The sequence below is a fragment of the Zootoca vivipara genome, chromosome 11 (assembly GCF_965207765.1).
Source record: "Zootoca vivipara chromosome 11, rZooViv2.hap1.1, whole genome shotgun sequence".
NCBI classification, from domain to species: Eukaryota; Metazoa; Chordata; class Lepidosauria; order Squamata; family Lacertidae; genus Zootoca; species Zootoca vivipara.
The window spans coordinates 8,682,605-8,705,223 of NC_142594.1; the positions used below are offsets into that span (position 1 = coordinate 8,682,605).

Genomic DNA, 22,619 nt, shown 5'->3' on the forward strand with positions numbered 1-22,619 from the left:
GTTTTTTAATAGTGGGAGTAGATTGCAGTCTCTTTGAAGCTGGACAGCCCTGCAGTCTCCAACATGTGCAGAAACCACCTTCTTGACCATTGAACCCACTATTGGTCTCGTCTATTCATCCTCCATCGCCCGTCTTTGCATGCAAGGGAAGTCCCTGACTCACCAAGGGTTTGAGACCCATCAGCTACCCTCACCTGGTTTAGCTGGCCAGTGGAAGCCATTCCCGGGATGTGACCACTGTCGCATGCTGACAACTTCTAAGAGCCACGGGTGAGAGCTGAGTGCAGGGTGATGACCAAAGGTGGACAAACTACGCCAGAAGGAGCACCCTATTCCAAAATAACTGTGCCTTAACTAGCACCTGACCTTTTTTACAAGGGCTGGAAAAAGTGGGGGAAAGCTTTCAGAATAAATAGTGGCTTGGCCATTAACTTGGATGTGCAAAGGTAGGCCAAACAGGTGCTAGGTTTAGAATGATGCCTAGTACCAACATCTTGTTCAGAAGTCTTTCTCCACCCTCCCTGGAAGATGACAGAAACCAAATGTATTGCATGCACAATATGTTCTTTGTTATGGCGTCTTTCCCCATACCTTATTGTAAGGGGGAGGGGTTATAGAGAACCCCCCCCCCCCGGTCATCCGAAGCAGCCCGTCTCCAAGCAGTCAGGAAAGCACAGGCTCTGAAAGGGTGAGTCAGGAGACGGAGATAGAGTGCCAGGGCTCTGGCAGCATTGGAGAGCCACTGCTCCACAGGCAGGAAGAGAGTGAGGTGGGAAGGGTGGACCAGCAGAAGGCAGACAGTAGACCCTTCCCCCCCCCCGACACCAACGTTGAGGAGGAGGAGAAAAGGGAGGAGATTCACTGTCCCGAGGCTTTTATGTTGGTCTAAGTCGCGAAAAGGGGCAGTGCCGGATTCTGGATCGGAATGAGCAGACATGCAACCAACAGCTTGTTACACTGTAAATAAAGTGCACCAATAAAGACTGTTAAAAGACAAGCATGTGGAAAGTCGTTACTCTGGAGTAGTCGCAAAAACCCTGACACTTATGATTAAAGGTATAAATAAATATGAAGAAAGGGGTTGTGCCTTTCTGCATATGCATATGTAGCCATATTCTGCAAACACAGAGGAATGAATGTGATTGCTAGAATGTGTTATTGGCACGGCAATTGGGGCCCGTTGGTTATCTGCATTTTGCTTAACCTGGGCATTTAATGCAACAAACTTTGTGTTGTTTCTTGCTAACTGCCACCCACGTAATAGAAAATTATGGATGTCAGTAAAATAGAATTCAGTGGATGCTTGGGTTGCGAACGTGATCCGTGCGGGAGGCACGTTCGCAACCCACAGCGTTCGCAACCCGCGTCTGCGCATGTGTGGGTCATGATTTGGCGCTTCTGCTTTGCGCATGTGCAGAAGCCCGGAAGTAACCCGTTCCAGTACTTCCGGGTTCGGCACGGAGCGCAACTCGAAAAGACACAACCTGAAGTGGCTGTAACCCGAGGTATGACTGTAAAAATAAAATCACAAACTGACTGCCTCTGGTGTCACAAGAGCAAGATTATGCCACTTAGCCCCCCTCATCCCTTACTTAACATTTGCGATCTCTGAATAATTTTTGTATCCCTTGAGGGTTGGTCTGTATCAGGCATCCCCAAACTCGGCCCTCCAGATGTTTTGGAACTGCAACTCCCATCATCCCTAGCTAACAGGACCAGTGGTCAGGGATGATGGGAATTGTAGTCCTAAAACGTGTGGAGGGCCGAGTTTGGGGAAGCCTGGTCTATATCATCCTTTAAATGTAATTAGCCATAGAACAATGCAGGGTGTTGAATAGACTCATTTAGAACCTGCTCCTCTTTTAACAACAAAGCCCCGAAGCCAGAGAGGCAGTCTGACTCAATGCAGGCTTCCTATGTTCCCTTTACTTAAATAGTTTATTGAATTATATACAGTCTATGGTGCCTGAAAGTTGTTTATCTTACCTAGGAATAATTTGCTTCGCTGTAAATTAAAATAGAACATTTCCTGACTTCCTTCTGTCCCTAGTATAATTTTATTTAGTCCAATTATGGCGCTAATGTGAGCAATTACCTATAAGCATAAAGGAGGCTTTCAGTAATCCTTGTGAAAATGATCTGTCACTCAAGCAGCTTATTTGCAGAATTCTGAGGTCTAGCAACAATAAAACCACAAAGTTAAGAGAGAGATACAAAGCCTGCACAACAAAACAAGCTCAGTATAATTCTGTGTACAGCACAGAACCGAAAACACCTGCAGGGAGCAGACTTTGGTAATAGGGTGTCCTGAGTAGACAAAATTTGGTGTGTGTCCCCCCCCCCCAAGTATTTCTTATTTTCACAACAATTCCTTTTGGTCCATTTGCTTTTAAAAAGGATCATATCAATAGGTACCCGGATAAATATAGATGTTGTATTATTATATTGTATTGTATTTTATTATGCACCCCCTTGACTTGGTGCCCTGTGTGTGCGAACCACCAGCACCATCCTAAATCTGGCGCATAACACCCGTGAAATGCATACATCAAAACTGCTAACTGTATCATGGGGACTTCAAAATCCAGTTCTTAAAAGACCCTGGAGAACAGAAGAATCTTAACTTAGTGCTTAGTGGTATCTGAGGAAGTGTGCATGCACATGAAAGCTCATACCAATGACAAACTTACGGTAGTTGGTCTCTAAGGTCCTACTGGAAGGAATTTTTTTTATTTTGTTTAGTGCTAAGAAGGCAACAGTTGGGGAGCTTTGCTAGGGAACGCATTCCATAGTTGAGGGGCTGCCACTGAAAAGGCCTTTAAACTGGAAAATGTCATCTTTGGGTAGAAGGCACAATCTCTGTTTTTTTTTATAATATGAATATTCCTGTTTTAACAAATGTGTCCTTTTTGTGTACAAATATGTTAATGTTAAAGCCTATTTCAATATTGCCAGATGTTTTTATTCAGACTGTCTCTATGGATCTAGATAAAATATGTTCCCCCTGAAGAAATGATGAATTACTTGTCCTGTCGTATAAAATTAAGTTGGTCTTGTTCGGTGTATAAGGAGCTGATAGATCTGGAGGAGTATTAAGACCGCTTTGCAAGTTAATGCATAACATAGATTTCCCTTTGTAAGCTGCCTTGTTAGCAGTGTTTGACCTGTATCTCCAGGATTTAACCACTTAGTCCACTTAGAAAAAAATTTATTTTGGGAGTTACACTTCAGTTCTTACCAGGTATTACAAGAATGTGTTGCTCTGGTCTCTTAAGGCATGATGTAGTTGGGACTCTCTTAACAAGTAATCTTGAATGGGCCGCAGAATCATGGGCTCACTACCCGCCCAGGTCAAATTTCTACCCTAGGATTCTTAAACAAGGATTTTGAGCTATACTGGTTACGCAGCAAACTTGCGGCCAAAGTAAGCAGTCTGGCAACCATGGAATTTGCTTGGTTACCTGTATTAATGAAAGTGGGGTGTGAGTTTTCCCCCCTGCCTCACTTGCATTCTGAATAGTGCTGAAGGCTTGGGGGTTAACCACTTGTAAACTGGTCATGATCTGTATTAGTGGTTCATGACACATGATAAAAGAGCAGAGGAGGTATATTATCTGAACTATGGAGTCTTGTGTATGGGTAGGCAACCTAAGGCCCGGGGGCCGGATCCGGCCCAGTTGCCTTCTAAATCCGGCCCACGGACGGTTCGGGAATCAGGGTATTTTACATAAGTAGAATGTGCCCATTTATTTAAAATGCATCTCTGGGTTATTTGTGGGGCATAGGAATTCTTTCACCCCCCCCAATATAGTCTGGCCCCCCACAAGGTCTGAGGGACAGTGGACCAGCCCCCTGCTGAAAAAGTTTGCTGACCCCGAGTAGAGTTGTCTTTAAAGAACCAGGTTTTCAGATTAGAAGTTTAATAATATTTCAGATTAGTGTTGCACATGGTGGGTGTGTGGGTGTGGAGAGAGAGAGAGAGAGAGAGAGAGAGAGAGAGAGAGAGAGAGAGAGAGAGAGAGAGAGAGGTTTAAATATTTGCTTATGTTTAGCATTTGGAACATTCAGTTATGCTTTCCTGTTCTAATAATAACATAAATTGTAAATGTAATCTAGACTTCATTGCAGACCGAGGAGATGTCTGCTGAAATATACAGGATAGAGAGGAAGACTAGAGATGGGATTTTGCTCTCCAGCATCAGCCATCTGGCAAATTGGTACACCTGCATTTGCCCTTGGGCAGCCTTAACCACATTTAGAGCAGGTGCGCTTTCCACCTTCTGCTTTAATCACAATTAAGGAAGTGGACGCAACTCTCTGGTCTGCTCCGGTCTCTTAAATTTGATTGACACCCAGCATTAAATTGGTACAGAGCTACAAGAGACAAGACTGAAGCAGTGAATTGAACTGTTTTGGCAGGATCAGGTTACTCTTCTTCAGACAGGAGTCAGTCTCAGGTTATACTAGCAAGCTCTCAAGCTCTCAGCACAGATGGTTTCCCCCTCCTTCCAGACCCTGGACAAATCTGGATTTATCCATTGCAGAATGGTTAGCTTAGGTAAGTAAATACGTTGCAGGGAAGTCTCCATCTTAAATTTGATCTTGGAAAACTGTGGGTTGGGTGGGAAGCCCCACGTTGCATGCAATCTTGATGTCTTGGTTGTGTTCATAAGCCACTGCAAAGCCAGTTGTACTAATTCTGTATCTGCATTCTAAATATGGCATTCTTAGATGGATAAAAGTATATTTGAGCTCTCAGATTTGCTTCTGTGTGCATTTCCCTCAATTTTAATAATTTTTAAATTATTTTTTTTGAAAATTAAAAACCTTAATGTTTGCTTTCTTAAATCCCTCATTGCTGGCTTTTATTTCTGCTTGCTGACCTAAGGTAAGAAGGCAGGTTTCCATTTCTAAGGTGCCGGTAAACAATGCCAGTGTAAAATTCACGTGCTGTAAAAGGATGCCTGTGGTCACATTTTGTTTCCATCTGACTAATTCAATACACTTGCTGCGTAGTGTCCTGCCTTCTTTGCTCCCCTTTTCTGTACAGTCTCGTGCACACACAGTGTACATTGGCCTTGCAAGTTGCCATTGTGAATAATTTACTTTAAGGAACAAGAGACCGAAGTCAATACAGTTCTAAAAGACTCAAGTTACATCTTACAGATAATGGCTACTTGCGCATTGCAAACCTGTGTACGTTTACGCAAGGGAGCCATGTCATACAAAGGGCTGTTCTGAACTGTGCTCAGCTGAGGCATACATTTGCCAGTGTTTTCTTCCTTTAGTCTGCTTTTACACATACTTGTATGCAGTGATTTGTGGGTCTGTCACAGGGCATACCTTTGTGTACTATAATTTTAGTATGGTTGGGATTAATGCACTGGCTTTAGTTGGGGAAGGGGCAAGAATCAAAGGCACTTGCAAATTCAGTCATCAGCCTCGTAAATTAGCCAATGAAAGGTCTTTTGCATGATAATGAAATAAATAATGGATCACTGGTAATATAAATTCAAACGTCGTTTCGGTAGCTATGCTCTTTCAAAGGCCTTCTGCATAATAAGAATGTGTTTTGAAGGGTTTGTCTACTTGAGAAACTATTAGTAATAGAAATCCCCCCTCCCCCGCTCTAAATCTAAGAAAGCCTCTCTTCCCCTGACCCCACCTTCAGTGAATTGGAGCAGGACTATAAAGAACTGGCTTCACTGTTTTAAAAACAAAATGCCACGTCTGACTGAAAATAGTTATCCTTGTGCCTCAGCACATGCGCCGGGTTCCACCCAACTTTTTTTGAGGGGGGCTTGTCGCACATGTGTGACATCATGTGTTGGCAGGGGGACCAGCAGGGTCCTTTGTAGCCACAGGAAAGCCCAATGGGTACCACTGTGGGAGGGCCTAGCAGAGCCTGCCGCAGCTATGCATGCCCTGCCCCCCTGCTTGAATTTTTTGGGGTGCTTCTGCCTCCCCGTTTCCCCCGGTGGCACCCCAGTACCTGGTAGACGTTTTGCGTGTATTTGAGCAGGCGTCTCAAGTGATTCAAGAAAGTCATGCAGGCAATGCCCAGAGTGTCTTCCTGTTTGTAAGGCTTCCTCTGTCTGTTGGGTATGTCTTTCAAACTTTTTAAGGAAATGCTCTTTGTGAGAAACGTTCCCTAGGTGAACTGACATTTTTGGGCTCAATATATGGCCCTATTTGGGACCTTTTAACATACGTACAATGAACATGCAGGATGAAGAAACTTCACCCCTAAGACTGTACATTCGGACTTCTCTGTGTAATTGGGAACTTGGTGAAAGTCATAGCTCCCAGTTGTGTATAGAGGTCCCTACTTGCATTTACTTGTGTGCTCACAGGTTCTCTTCAGATTTTTAAATGTACATGCTTAGGTGTGAGGTGGAGTCTTGCCTCCACATTTCTCTTCTCCAACCCACGCACTTTTGTTCTTACTACACTGAAAATCTGAAGAGGGTTTGTGTATTGACTTACCGTAGCACATCTTAAAGTTGGGGTATGTCATTCAAATATGGGCATTATACCTAGGCTGTGAGGAACGAAGTATTCCTCCTTTGAGAACCATGTTCACAAATTCTTAGTTACAAGTAGGTAGCCATGTTGGTCTGACGTAGTCGAAACAAAAAATAATAAAAAACATTCATTCCAGTAGCACCTTAGAGACCAAATAAGTTTGTCACTGGCATGAGCTTTTGTGTGCATGCACACTTCTTCAGATACCCCCTCAAAAACAACAACAAAAACCATATATACTACACTAACAAAGTTCATTTGAGAAGAGAAGCCAAATTCTGCAGCCAATGTAAAACGCACACATGGATTTGCTTGAATTTTCAGATTTTGCATCATCTATTCCATAGTTTTAGCTGCTTGGCACCATTTATTCTATTGGTCATATGTAAAAGGTAAAGATATCCCTGACCGTTAGATCCAGTTGCGGACGACTCTGGGGTTGTGGCGCTCATCTTGCTCTATAGGCCGAGGGAGCCAGCGTTTGTCCACAGACAACTGCCGGGTCATGTGGTCAGCATGACTAAGCCGCTTGCCGCTTCTGGTGAACCAGAGCAGCGCATGGAAAGGCCGTTTACCTTCCTGCCGTAGCGGTACCTATTTATCTACTTGCACTTTTGAGGTGCTTTCGAACTGCTAGGTTGGCAGGAGCTGGGACTGAACAACAGGAGCTCACCCCATTGCAGGGATTCGAACTGCCGACCTTCTGATCAGCAAGCCCCAGGCTCTGTGGTTTAGGCCACAGCGCCACCCGCATCATATGTAGGGGTAATTATTTATGAGAGACAGAAAAACCTCACCCTCCCTGTAGAGAAGTGTGTGCAACAACTTTTGTTGTTTGTTGTTGTTTAGTCGTTTAGTCGTGTCCGACTCTTCGTGACCCCATGGACCATAGCACGCCAGGCACTCCTGTCTTGCACTGCCTCCCGCAGTTTGGTCAAACTCATGTTCGTAGCTTCGAGAACACTGTCCAACCATCTTGTCCTCTGTCGTCCCCTTCTCCTAGTGCCCTCAATCTTTCCCAACATCAGGGTCTTTTCCAAGGATTCTTCTCTTCTCATGAGGTGGCCAAAGTATTGGAGCCTCAGCTTCACGATCTGTCCTTCCAGGGAGCACTCAGGGGTGATTTCCTTAAGAATGGATAGGTTTGATCTTCTTGCAGTCCATGGGACTCTCAAGAGTCTCCTCCAGCACCATAACTCAAAAGCATCAATTCTTCGGCGATCAGCCTTCTTTATGGTCCAACTCTCACTTCCATACATCACTACTGGGAAAACCATAGCTTTAACTATACGGACCTTTGTCGGCAAGGTGATGTCTCTGCTTTTTAAGATGCTGTCTAGGTTTGTCATTGCTTTTCTCCCAAGAAGCAGGCGTCTTTTAATTTCGTGACTGCTGTCACCATCTGCAGTGATCAAGGAGCCCAAGAAAGTAAAATCTCTCACTGCCTCCATTTCTTCCCCTTCTATTTGCCAGGAGGTGATGGGACCAGTGGCCATGATCTTGGTTTTTTTGATGTTGAGCTTCAGACCATATTTTGCGCTCTCCTCTTTCACCCTCATTAAAAGGTTCTTTAATTCCTCCTCGCTTTCTGCCATCAAGGTTGTGTCATCTGCATATCTGAGGTTGTTGATATTTCTTACAGCAATCTTAATTCCGGCTTGGGATTCATCTAGTCCAGCCTTTCGCATGATGAATTCTGCATATAAGTTAAATAAGCAGGGAGACAATATACAACCTTGTCGTACTCCTTTCCCAATTTTGAACCACTCAGTTGTTCCATATCCAGTTCTAACTGTAGCTTCTTGTCCCACATAGAGATTTCTCAGGAGACAGATGAGGTGATCAGGCACTCCCATTTCTTTAAGAACTTGCCATAGTTTGCTGTGGTCGACACAGTCAAAGGCTTTTGCATAGTCAATGAAGCAGAAGTAGACGTTTTTCTGAAACTCTCTAGCTTTCTCCATAATCCAGCGCATGTTTGCTATTTGGTCTCTGGTTCCTCTGCCCTTTCGAAATCCAGCTTGCACTTCTGGGAGTTCTCGGTCCACATACTGCCTAAGCCTGCCTTGTAGAATTTTAAGCATAACCTTGCTAGCGTGTGAAATGAGCGCAATTGTGCGGTAGTTGCAGCATTCTTTGGCACTGCCCTTCTTTGGAATTGGGATGTAGACTGATCTTCTCCAATCCTCTGGCCATTGCTGAGTTTTCCAAACTTGCTGGCATATTGGGTGTAGCACCTTAACAGCATCATCTTTTAAAATTTTAAACAGTTCAGCTGGAATATCATCACTTCCACTGGCCTTGTTATTAGCAATGCTTTCTAAGGCCCATTTGACTTCACTCTCCAAGATGTCTGGCTCAAGGTCAGCAACCACACTACCTGGGGTGTACGAGACCTCCATATCTTTCTGGTATAATTCCTCTGTGTATTCTTGCCACCTCTTCTTGATGTCTTCTGCTTCTGTTAGGTCCTTACCACTTTTGTCCTTGATTATGGTAATCTTTGTACGAAATGTTCCTTTCATATCTCCAATTTTCTTGAACAGATCTCTGGTTTTCCCCATTCTATTGTTTTCCTCTATTTCTTTGCATTGCTCATTTAAGAAGACCCTCTTGTCTCTCCTTGCTGTTTTTTGGAAATCTGCATTCAGTTTCCTGTATCTTTCCCTATCTCCCTTGCATTTTGCTTGCCTCCTCTCCTCCGCTATTTGTAAGGCCTCGTTGGACAGCCATTTTGCTTTCTTGCATTTCCTTTTCCTTGGGATGGTTTTCATTGCTGCCTCCTGTATAATGTTACGAGCCTCCATCCATAGTTCTTCAGGCACTCTGTCCACCAAATCTAAATCCTTAAACCTGTTCCTCACTTCCACTGTGTATTCATAAGGGATTTGATTCAGATTGTATCTTACTGGCCCAGTGGTTTTTCCTACTTTCTTCAGTTTAAGCTGGAATTTTGCTATAAGAAGCTGATGATCTGAGTTACAGTCAGCTCCAGGTCTTGTTTTTGCTGACTGTATAGAGCTTCTCCATCTTTGGCTGCAGAGAATATAATCAATCTGATTTCGATGCTGTCCATTTGGTGATATCCATGTGTAGAGTCGTCTCTTGTGTTGTTGGAAGAGAGTGTTTGTGATGACCAGCTTGTTCTCTTGACAGAACTCTATTAGCCTTTGCCCTGCTTCATTTTGAACTCCAAGGCCAAACTTGCCAGTTCCTTTTATCTCTTGATTCCCTACTTTAGCATTCCAGTCCCCTGTAATGAGAAGAACATCCTTCTTTGGTGTCATTTCTAGAAGGTGTTGTAGGTCTTCATAGAATTGGTCAATTTCACTTTCTTCAGCACCGGTAGTTGGTGCATAAACTTGGATTACTGTGATGTTAAAAGGTCTGCCTTGGATTCGTATCGAGATCATTCTGTCATTTTTGAGATTGCATCCCATTACAGCTTTTGCCACTCTTTTGTTGACTATGAGGGCCACTCCATTTCTGCTACAGGATTCTTGCCCACAGTAGTAGATATGATAGTCATCCGAACTGAATTCGCCCATTCCCTTCCATTTTAGTTCACTGATGCCCAGGATGTCGATATTTATTCTTGTCATCTCATTTTTGACCACATCCAGCTTACCTCCACTCATGGTTCTTACATTCCAGGTTCCTATGCAATATTTTTCTTTACAGCATCGGACTTTCCTTTCGCTTCCAGGCATATCCGCAACTGAGCGTCCTTTCGGCTTTGGCCCAGCCGCTTCATCAGCTCTGAATCTACTTGTACTTGTCCTCCGCTCTTCCTCAGTAGCATGTTGGACGCCTTCCGACCTGAGGGGCTCATCTTCCAGCATCATAACTTTTATATGCCTGTTGTCTTTGTCCATGGAGTTTTCTTGGCAGGGATACTGGAGTGGCTTGCCAGTTCCTTCTCCAGGTGGATCACGTTTAGTCAAAACTCTCCACTATGACCTGTCCATCTTGGGTGGCCCTGCATGGCATAGCTCATAGCTTCTCTGAGTTATTCAAGCCCCTTCGCCACGACAAGGCATTGATCCATGAAGGGCCTTTCTTTATATGCGAACTGAATTCCTCCCCCATTCGAAGGGAAACGCAGCCTCCGCCGCCGGCCAGGCCTTGGAAGAGCGAGCCCCTCCCACGCGCACCCTCTCCCGACGCCTGCGTCGTTGCCTAGGAGACCGAATGCTTATTACTGTAACTCAACAACTTACATTCAATTTATTAAACCAGTCAACGTATCTCTCAAGCAGAGTTACACAGACCTCCCTGGCTTCAAACGTCTCCAGGCATTACTGAAACTCTCTCAGATATAACTTTACAAACAAAAAGGCTACTGATTGTTATTGTGTGTGTGTCTGTGCTATTGTGAAAATATTGCATTACCTACATGGACAATGTTCTTAAACTTTTGTCCTTAGCCCTTTTAAATGGGAGTCTATTCTGCTCAGGACTAATACTGACATACCAGTGTACAGCTGGATTCATAATATTTTGCATGTGTCCCAATTCTCCAAATGATGAGAACTCAAGGGGCACAGTGTACGCAGGTCCTATTCCCTTGGAACGAGGTCACTGGGGGAGACTTGCTAGTGTTTGTGGTGTTTGTGTTGGTGATATATACACATATATACAGGTTGAGCATAGGGGAATATATACCGCTTAACTCAAGCAAATGCCCTAAATTCACTGCTCCCTCTTCAAATTCCGAGTGAAACCACAAGCTCCTGTAGGATCATTGCATAAAGCAGTCCACCTTTTTCTGTATGTCTTCTCTCAGCTTAATTTAACTACCGGTAAACTGCTTCTTTCAAACAGACACTGAGTTTGGACATTCTACAGCCAATTTCCAAATTGCTCTCCCCGCCAGAAGGGTCTCCAACAAATCTCTTGTACTTGGCCACTTTTTAATAATAATAATAATAATAATAATAATAATAATAATAATAATAATAATAATAATATTTTATTTATTATTTATACCCCGCCCATCTGGCTGGGTTTCCCCAGCCACTCTGGGCGGCTTCCAACAGAAAATAAAGCACAGTAGTCTATTAAACATTAAAAGCCTCCCTGAACAGGGCTGCCTTCAGATGTCTTCTAAAAGTCTGGTAGTTGTTTTCCTCTTTGACATCTGTTGGGAGGGTGTTCCACAGGGCAGGTGCCACCACCAAGAAGGCCCTCTGCCTAGTTCCCTGCAACTTGGCTTCTCGCAACGAGGGAACCGCCAGAAGGCCCTCGGTGCTGGACCTCAGTGTCTGGGCAGAATGATGGAGGTGGAGACGCTCCTTCAGGTATGCTGGACCGAGGCCATTTAGGGCTTTAAAGGTCAGCACCAACACTTTGAATTGTGCTCGGAAACGTACTGGGAGCCAATGTAGATCTTTCAAGACCGGTGTTTGTGGTCTTGGCGGCCGCTCCCAGTCACCAGTCTAGCTGCCGCATTCTGGATTAGTTGTAGTTTCCGAGTCACCTTCAAAGGTAGCCCCACGTAGAGCGCATTGCAGTAGTCCAAGCGGGAGATAAGTAGAGCATGCACCACTCTGGCGAGATAGTCTGCGGGGAGGTAGGGTCTCAGCCTGCGTACCAGATGGAGCTGGTACATAACAAAGGAAGACATGTTTGGCAGGTTTGACCAATTACATAGTCCTTCACAGCCTCCTTTTTAGAATTTACATTTTTAATATACTGAAATAAGAGGTTTGGGGACCTTCAGTTGGCAACCACAATTTAACAGAACACCTTTTATGCAACCTTAAGTAAACATATCATATACTGTATCCAAGAATTTCCCTTCCTGTTTCCATTTTTTGAAGAGTTACTTTCTCATATGCAGCTAGAGTAGTCATATTCTCTGATCACTGTGCAATTGGAGAGGATGACTGTTTTTTCCCCCCAGTACCAGAATGCTTATCCACCATAATGGCCTTTTGTCCCTCCATCAGGTTCCATAGGGTTGGAATATAATTTCACAAGATATTGATGTCTGAACCTCAGATATTTATCTGAGATATATTAAAACGGCTGACAGTCTCTGCCCCAAACTCTGTAATTTTAGGGCAGGACCACATGTGATCTCTGAGTGGGTGGCACATGGGCAGCATTGCCTGTGCTTCATATCGTTTTGGAAAAGCCATTGTGGGGGTTTGGTAAGCTCTGAATATGACTTTTCGCTGTATAAGGCCCAGTCTGATACCCAGAGAGATCAATCTCATGGATGCCAGCATTGCTTTCCAGGTACCTGATATTCCAGTTGACCAATCCTCTCTCTTTCCATTGAGGTCAAGCTGCCTTGTCCATTCAGGTTCAATGTAAAGATGCTATTGACTTAGGACGTTGTCAAAGGTTATTTAAGACGGGGGTTTCAGAGGCACGTGGTGCTTCCAGCTCAAAGAAAATGGTCAATGGGTGTTTCAGTTGTATATGTAGCTAGCCTGTTGACTGTGGGAGGGCAAGAGTTTCCACTAGATTAGGAAAGGAGAGAAATCACCGGAAGCAATCAGTTGGTCCAGGTCCAGGTCCTAACTTTACAACTATAGAATCTCTGGAGTTGGAAGAACTACAATATATGCTTATAGCCGGGGCTTTTTTTCCAGCCAGAACTTGCTGAAACTCAGTTCTGTCCCCTCTCATGTGGGTGCCATTGCCATTATAAGAGAACAAGGAGGCGTTCGTGGTGAGTTCCAGCACCTCTTTTTCTATAAAAATAGCACTGCTTATAGCCATATAAATGATAGGCCAGAATGACTAAGTTGTATTTTTATTGCGGCACCAAAGTCATGCTGTGGTAGAAAAATGGCTTTATCACTTCTCATTGCTTTGTTTCCATAGAGGGGATTGTGATATTTGCAGTGACCTTATCTGTAAGAACTTCTGAGTTAGAGATGTGCATGACATTCTTTGAAATCCAAAAACATGCTGGTTTCTATTTTAGAAGAGTTTGGATTCTCTTCCTGCCTTTTATTTTGGGAGTGGATGCTTTGTTTGAATTGACTTCTTTTCTTGGGAGAAATATTGTATATTCCTGCATATAAGACTACTTTTTAACCCAGGAAAATTTTCTCAAAAGTCGGGGGTCGTTTTATACGCTGGGTTGTATTTCTTATACGGCGAGTATATCCCAAACTCTATATTTTAACTGGAAAAGTTGGAGATCGTCTTATAAGGCCAGTTGTTTTATACTCCGGAATATATGGTATCTTTACTATACATGTAGGCTGCTGGGAAAAAACCAGCAGGTCTCGAGGGCTGCCTCCCACCAATAGCCTTAAAAGTAGAACAGGGTACTGAAATGTGTGTATGTGTGGTGTAGTGGTTAAGAGCGGTAGACTCGTAATCTGGGGAACCGGGTTCGCGTCTCCGCTCCTCCACATGCAGCTGCTGGGTGACCTTGGGCTAGTCACACTTCTTTGAAATCTCTCAGCGTCACTCACCTCACAGAGTGTTTGTTGTAAGGGAGGAAGGGAAAGGAGATTGTTAGCCGCTTTGAGACTCCTTCGGGTAGTGATAAAGCGGGATATCAAATCCAAACTCTTCTTGTTCTACTTGTTTTGTTTCCCTAAATAGCCGTGTTGTGGCCACTGGGTTATAACTTACATGGACAACTTTTGTTTGTTTGTTTACATCTATGGTACTTGGTTTTATAGTGTGTCAGGGCCATCTTAAGCATATCTGGCGCTGTGGTGCAAATATCCCTCCGACGCGCCCCCCCCCCCGTTTGCCAGTTGCCGACCTTTTTTAGGGAGGACGGCCCTGGTGGCGACGTGCCCAGCTTTGCAGGGCTGGAGGAGGCGGGCAGCCGCTGGAGGGCAGCTCCTCTGGCGGGGAAGAGGTGGAAGCTGGACGCGGTGGCTCCCGGCTCAGCTGGACGCTTCGTGCCGTGGTGGCCACGGCAGGCAGAGGCTCCGGGCGCAGCGCTGCTTCAGCGCGGCATTGTGGAGGCGGGCAAGGGTGCCAAGCTGATGCTGGGAAGCGCCGCGTCCAGCCTCCGCCTCTTCCCTGGCGCCCTCCAGAACCTGGCGCCCTGGCACCCTGCGCCACTACCCTCTATGGGTAAGACGCCCCTGTAGTGTGTTTTTCTCCACCAGAAAATATTCCAATGAAAGTTAGCCAAAACCCCCCCCCCCCACCAAACAGCAGCTCAACATGGCACAAACACTAGGAAATAGACTTTAAATTCACACCATTGGCTTTCTAATACATATTTTGGATCTCTCTGTGCCATTCAAATGCCTCAAGGTATATTTTTGGTGCGAGACAACATATGTCAATATCTTCCTTGAAAATTGGGGTTCCAAAATGGACAGACTTATTCCTGACATGTTAAGTGATATGAATATGCTAATAGTGATCAGTTAACAGCAGCTCTCTGGTCTGAGTGTCTTAGTTTTTGCGTATTAGGCCCACCCAACTTGCAGGAAATGTTCACTAGAAGTTCATGGTGAACAAAAGTTCAACGGCTTTCTTTTCTTTTGCAGAACCTCGAGGATTTTTTGACCACTCTTTAAACTGCATAACGGAGAGAAGACTACAGGGCACTTGCCCACCAATTGGCCGTGGAAGTTTTGGAAAGCCGTTCTTTGGTACAAACTGTTTCAGTTCCCCATTTATTAATTCCCGGACTGGTTTCCACACAATTCATTCCGAGAACAGCCCGGTAAAGCCGAGGATTGTCACTGTGGTAAAACCTTGTGGGCACACAGTGAGGAAGATAACACTGCTCCTAAATCGTCGATCTGTCCAGACATTTGAACAACTGATTGCTGACATCTCAGAAGCCCTTGGGTTTCCACGCTGGAAGAACGACCGTGTGAGGAAACTGTATAATTTGAAGGGAAGAGAAATCCGAAGTGTTTCTGACTTTTTTAGAGAAGGCGATGCCTTTATAGCTATGGGAAAGGAACAGCTAACCCCGAAGAACCTGGAAGCGGCAATCCAAGAGCTTTTCCCTGACAACCCCTATGCACCTCGCACTGGAACCACACAAAACTGGGAACAAACTCAGAAACCCAAAAACAGGCTGTATGAAAAGTCTTCCAAATTGGAAAAGAGCCTTGAGCCCATAGCTGCCAAGAACTGTTTGGATGCCATATCTCCTAAACTAATTAATAGGCATGAAGTGACCAAGGTCAGGCAAGAGGAGAAGGTGAGGACCAAAAAGAGGTGGCTCAGAGATAACTGGAACGAAGAGCAAGATGCAAAGCCATCTAGGAAAGCGAGAGAAAGCGAGAGATATTTTAATCCAGAGAAATGCCTTGAAAGTGAAGCAGAAAAGAGTTTGGACATGATAGTGAGATGTGAGAAGTGCCAAAGAGAAAGGGAACTCAGGCAAAAACTGCAGAAGGAAAGACAGACTGATCTTCCATTTGAGAGCAGGGACTTGAGTATGAGAACGTGTCAGAGATATCATGTAGAAAGGCCAGTAAAATTGAGAAATTGCAGGAAATTGTCAGAAAGCTCAGCGGAAGAGGGCAAAATTACATGGAACGATGCTGCTTGTCAAAGTACCTGGACAGCCCCTCTCAGCCATGCCAAAAAAGACTCAGAGAAGCAAAAAAGGAGCGTTGACAGAGAGCAAACTCTGGAAAGCCATAAGCATCACGATGAAGAACTGGGAAAGATGAAGCCCATAGAAAGTCAGCGGACCACAGTAGGAGATGCCTATGAATTAAAGAAGGAGCACCGAAAATGTTCTAGGGTGAACCAAAGTTGTTGGTTGATCAAGGGCTCTCGGACAGATACTGAAAAACCATTGACAATTCAGGGGAATAGGGAAGAGGTGCGGAAATCGAATGAGGAAGCTAATGGAGAAGAGAAAGTAGGTCATAGTGAGGGTGAACTGATTAGGCATGGAAGGGAGGAAGAACCTAAAGTCAACAAAGAGGTTAACAAGACGCGTAGGGCCAGTGACGCAAAGCTGAGACATGATGTCTCAAGCAGAGCAGATGTGGAGAAGAGCTATGAGATTGGCAGGACCATTGGAGACGGGAACTTTGCTGTTGTGATGGAGTGTCATCAACGCGACACTAATCAGAACTATGCTATGAAAATCATCGACAAGTCCAAGCTGAAAGGAAAGGAAGACATGCTTGAAAATGAAATACTGATCATAAAGAGCCTTTCCCACCCAAACATTGTCAGTTTGATTGAAGTGTTTGAAACCGATGCAGAAATATACCTAATCTTGGAGTACATTCCCGGTGGGGACCTGTTTGATGCCATAATCGAGAGTGTGAAATTCACAGAACGCGATGCTGCTCTCATGATAACTGATCTGTGCGAAGCTCTCGTCTATATTCACGGCAAGAACATTGTCCACAGAGATCTTAAGCCAGAAAATCTTCTGGTAAGTATTGGGAAATGCACTGCAGGGGGTGGGGTTATTGGGTGGTTGTTTTTATTTTGATTATATATTTTGTGGTTTTATATTCTGATTTTGTTCTGTGAACCGCCCTGAGACCTCTGGGTCTAGGGTGGTATATAAATTAAATCAAGTAATCAGTCAACATAATAATAATAATACAGTGGTACCTCGGTTTATGAACACAATTGGTTCCGGAAGTCTGTTCATAAACTGAAGCATTCATAAACTGAAGCGAACTTTCCCATTGAAAGTAATGGAAAGTGGATTAATCTGTTCCAGGCGGTCCGCGGAGTACTTAAACTGAAGTGTTCATAAACTGAAGCGAACTTTCCCATTGAAAGTAATGGAAAGTGAATTAATCCGTTTCAGATGGGTCTGCGGCGTTCGTAAACCGAAAATTAATAAACCGAGGTGTTCATAAACCGAGGTTCCACTGTAGTAGTAGTAGTAGTAATAATAATAATAATAATAATAATAATAATAATAATAATAATAACTGAGATAATATTAACTGGATATACACTGTAGGGTGTGAACGTTAGGATGCTATTTCTGGAATGTGAGACACGGAGTAACTTCTAGTATCCTTGCTTGGGACACAACTGACACCATATTGCACTCAGAGTTATACATTGATGGTACTAAAAATGCAACTTACCGTGCTTATAAACCACCCTTGCAAATAAGTCCACAAAACCATTTCTGGCCTGCTTATCCATGCTTCTGTTGCTAATTAGTGTCAGTTATAGTGACACCTTGAAAATTAACAAGAATAACCAACCCTCTTTTCACTATACAAAACTTCCTCTGTGCCCTGTCACCTGTAGGTAACTTGTACCTTTCTCTGTTATTCAGGCAAGTGGCTTTTTACAAGCTTGCTATAAATACCTGCTTGATATGGGTATGCGCTGCATGGAGCTTCTGACCGGCAGTGGTCCTCTCTAGTTTGTGCACATATGGGGAGATTATTCAGTCTTCAGGCTCTATAACGTGAAGACTCCCTCAAAGCACATTATTCTAGGTCTTGCCTAGCAATACTAGATGCTGGGGGTACAGTTTCTGTTTGTTACCATATTACATATTTTTGTGTTCTTGTATTGTAAATCACCCTGCCATCCTCGGATGAAGGGCAGCATAGAAGTTTAAATAACATCAACATCAACAACAGCAATTTTATTGTTTGTACCCTGCCCATCTGACTGGGTTGCCCCAGTCACTCTGGGCAGCTTCCAACATACAGTAGAACCTCTACTTACAACTGCCTCTACTTGGGCCCAATCCAAGTCGCGACCGCGGAAAACCTAAATACCGGGTTTGCCACGATAAGTAAATACCGGGTTTGCCACGATACATGCACACGCAGAAGTGGTTTCTGTTGTCTGCACATGCACAAAACGGTCCTTCTACCAGCCTAGCGATCTGTTTCACCTAAAGGACGGGCCATCGGAATGGATTATGGTGGTAAGTAGAGGTTCCACTGTATATAGAAACATAAAACATTATACGTTAAAGAGCTTCCCTATACAGGGCTGCCATCAGATGTCTTCTAAAAGTTATGCAGTTATTCATCTCCTTGGCATCTGATGGGTGGGCGTTCCACAGGGTGGGTGCCACTACCGAGAAGGTCCTCCCTGTATTGTCACTTCTTGCAGTGAGGGAACCACCAGAAGGCCCTTGGTGGTGTTTAATAGTTTAACGTAAAGGTAAATAGGCACATTAAAAAACTTATTGTGTGTCTCATTGGCTTTGCTTTTGTTCTTTAATGAAAAATCCACAGGTTTCATAAGAGAATAACTCATACTTGCAAGGAAAAATACTGACTAGAACAGATACCTTATGTACTGGCACCTCATTTGCTTTTGTCTCTTTCTTTTTAGTCTGTGATACTGAAGTTCAGTGATTACATCTCTTTTCCTCCCACATATCTCCTCTCAAACTCGTAGCTGTACTTCTTCTTCCACCCCCTTTCTTTGAGATTGATTTTCTGTACCCAGGCTTGAAAATTCAAGGAAGCTAAAACAATAAACAGCAGATTTATAGCCTCCCTCAGACAGAAAACCTTCCTAGCGAACCAGAAACCTGAATGCCCCCCATCCAAAACACATCCTTGATTCATCTGAGTGTTGATTTAACTGCTTGTTGAGGCAGGAGGCAGAGCAGGCAGATTCTGGTAGTCTTCAGCTCTTGTCTAGGCTGGCTTCTCCCTCCCCTCTGCTAGTTTTTGCAGCTGAAAACAGCCACATAGGTAAATTGAGGTGCTGGGGCCTTTCTAGTGATTAGCAGTGAAGATGGATGGCCGGTTGGGGACCAGGAAAAGGAAGACAGGAGGCAACGACCACCACCACCAGTCTGCCTAAAAGCACCCTTGGTGTGGAACTGGGAAAGCCAAGGTGTTTGAGGTCCATCAGTGATGGGAGGGGGCATGGATATGTGGGTAGATGGGCAGAGGTTGACAAGTGGAAAGTAGGACCAGTTGGGTTCTGATGAGGCATATGCGTGTAGTTCTGCTCTCCGTTACAGGAATATATTTGCTAGTTAAAGTCCCTCCTTCCGTCTAGTCTGCCTGATTCTTCTTTTGAATTTGAATCACCCGACACCACCTGTTTAATAGTCATTCTGAAAATACTTTTGCATGGCATTTCTGCCCCTCGCCCGCGCAAACTTGTACAAAAGAGAATGCAAACGATGAAACACATTGCCAGTTACAGAACCATAGAGTTGGGAAGGAACGCCAAGGGTCATCTAGTCTGACCCCCTGCAATGCATGAATCTCAACTAAAGCAGCCAGGACAGATAGCCACCCAACCTCCGCTTAAAAACCTCCAAGGAAGGAGAATCCACCACCTCCCACACTTGAGATTAATTTGCATTACATAAGCACACTTCAATTTCTTTGACAATAGCAAGCTTGGAAATGGAGATTACACCTAGGTGCTAATAGAAGCTTAAGCGGTTATAGAGAAAAGAATAGTGACAAGGCTTTGTGCTGTTCCATTGGTTTTATGCAGGCCTGGGAATATAGAGGGAGTCTTGTTCCTGCAAATGTTTTGAAATAATAATGTTGTATTGCCATCTTGTGTTGTAAAGAGATACAGCATAGGGAAATGCAAAGATTCCTAGCATGCAGCCATGGGCACTTGTTCTTTCCCTGAAATCACCAGGTTACTGTAATGACACACACATAAATTCATACTGTAATTTGGAATATAATTTTGTCATTTGAGATATAGTTACAAGGACCAGCCTTGTACAAATGATTCACCTAGCTCATTATAGCCCACTCTGACTGAAATTAATCTCCACAGAATCCTAGGGAGATGTTTTCCCCAATATGCTTTTTATCTGTAGTCAAGAGACTGAATCTGGGACCTTTTCATATACAAAGCTTTACCACTTAGGACTAAGATATGATCATTGCTTCAGAAGACTGTCCAAGGTATTAAAAACCCCACTTGGAAAGGCCTGATGAAGTATAGTTGCTTACTTAAACTACAGGGTCAGTGTTTACAATAAAAAAAAAATGGCAGGGGGGAATTGTATATGTGGACTTTTACTGAACCAGCAAAGATATTTATAACCACTTCATGACATCACAGTGTGTGGCAAGGGAAAGCTCACAAGTGACAGCCAACTATATATTATGTGCTATAGAAATAAATGCTGCTCTTCATTTGGAACGGCCGTGTTAAGTTTGCGTTAAGGCGAAAGTTACTCATTTTCTTATATCCTTGTTCTGAATTTTTTTGTTCCTGCACAGGTCCAGCGTAATCCAGACAAAACTACCACATTGAAACTAGCAGATTTTGGCCTTGCAAAACAGGTGACCAAACCCATATTCACCGTGTGTGGAACTCCAACTTACGTCGCTCCTGAAATACTGGCTGAGACTGGTGAATATAAAGTTTATCTCTTTTAATACACTCCACGTAACCTAGTGCATTGTCCTATTACCCACATATTTGTTAGATGCAGTATTGAACAAGAAATGTAATTGGGCTTCTCATTATGATTTTTTCCAACAGTTTGCTGTCTTCTGGATGAGAGCTTCTACAGGCTAGATAAACATACTCCAGGATATTGGGATCATCACTAACTTCTTTTTACCTTTTTATGTATCCCACTCTCTCCATATTCAGTTCCTTAATAGTGTTAGAATTGATGGACAGGCAGTACTGGGTTTCTTTTGAAAATCTGCTTGAAAACCACTGCTCTGTAAGCTGTGGGGCAATCTTCCCTCTTGACTTTGTAGCATGAAAGGTTAGGTTGTGATGTTCTAAGAAAGGGTAGAAACCTGAAGCTTTCTAGCAAAGTCCAGGGTGGATTGCATCCTGGAAGAATGCAATCACTGGTCCACACTGGATCCCCCCCTACCCCCAGTAACAGCACCCTCACTGCTCCATCATCCTAATGTGATTTGGAAAAAAGAGCTTAAAAAACTGATGCTTATTCTTATGATGTTTCCCGGCACATCCTATTTCTTCACTAAAGGTGAATCTTTCAATATAGCACCAGCACATTCTTTGCCCACAACATTCGTGCATGTTGTGGGTGCTGTCCCGGGAATGGGAGATGATAGAAAAACTTGTTGTTTAGTCGTTTAGTCATGTCCGACTCTTCGTGACCCCATGGACCAGCGCACGCCAGGCACTCCTGTCTTCCACTGCCTCCTGCAGCTTGGTCAAACTCATGTTGGTAGCTTCGAGAACACTGTCCAACCATCTCGTCCTCTATCGTCCCCTTCTCCTACTGCCCTCCATCTTTCCCAACATTAGGGTCTTTTCCAGGGAGTCTTCTCTTCTCATGAGGTGGCCAAAGTATTGGAGCCTCAGCTTCAGGATCTGTCCTTCCAGTGAGCACTCAGGGCTGATTTCCTTCAGAATGGATAGGTTTAATCTTCTTGCAGTCCATGGGACTCTCAAGAGTCTCCTCCAGCACCATAATTCAAAAGCATCAATTCTTCGGCGATCAGCCTTCTTTATGGTCCAGCTCTCACTTCCATACATCACTACTGGGAAAACCATAGCTTTAACTATACGGATCTTTGTTGGCAAGGAGATAGAAAAACTAGAGAAAGTTTAATGGGGATTCCCAAGTTTAAAAATATTAAGAAGCACACAGACTGCACTACTATTGTCAGGATGCTGTCATCGGCTCCCGGCTGGTTGCCCAGGAAAGTATAAAGACAAGGAAAAGTTTCTTACCGTCCTTTTTTATTTCAGCCTTTACAGGGGAGAGGCTATAGAACCTAGCCTCTTGGATAATGGTGTCATCCTGAGTGAGTCTCCACCCACCCCGTCTCTCCCACTCCGTCATTCATCTCCTCTACCGGTGTTGCTACGTGCCCTCTGTCTTTGAGCTCTTTGCTCTCCTACTTTCAAGGCTCGCCAAGTTCTGGGAGATGGAGGGTCTGGAATGCTTTCTAATGACAATGTGTCAGCCAGGTGTCGCTCTGGTTCTCCCGCAATTTCCCAAGTTTTCCCCTCATCTGCCTCTGAGCTGCAACCTCCCTCAAACCCCTGTTGTAAATCTATACTGCCTTCCTCTTCCTCCTCCCTGGAAGGGTCAGGATGGGGAGGCGGTCTCCACCATTCCTCCTCTGCCCAGTCCCTGACAACTGTGCGCCCTTACATTTGAGTAAGTCCCATTGAAGACCAACATAGCTTACGTCTAACTAGGCATGTATGTGGACTCCATGAGTATAATCTCTGTGCGATTTCAAATGATA

At 44.1% G+C, this 22,619-nt stretch overlaps 1 protein-coding gene across 1 annotated transcript in view; it reads left to right on the forward strand.

The window, feature by feature from the left end:
* DCLK3 (doublecortin like kinase 3) overlaps positions 1-22,619 on the forward strand; it is a 33,699-nt gene that overhangs the window by 7,897 nt on the left and 3,183 nt on the right. The window contains exons 2-3 of the mRNA XM_060280606.2: positions 15,009-16,876; positions 20,652-20,784. Of these exons, the coding sequence (XP_060136589.1) occupies positions 15,009-16,876; positions 20,652-20,784 (2,001 nt within the window). The remainder of the gene's footprint in view (positions 1-15,008; positions 16,877-20,651; positions 20,785-22,619) is intronic.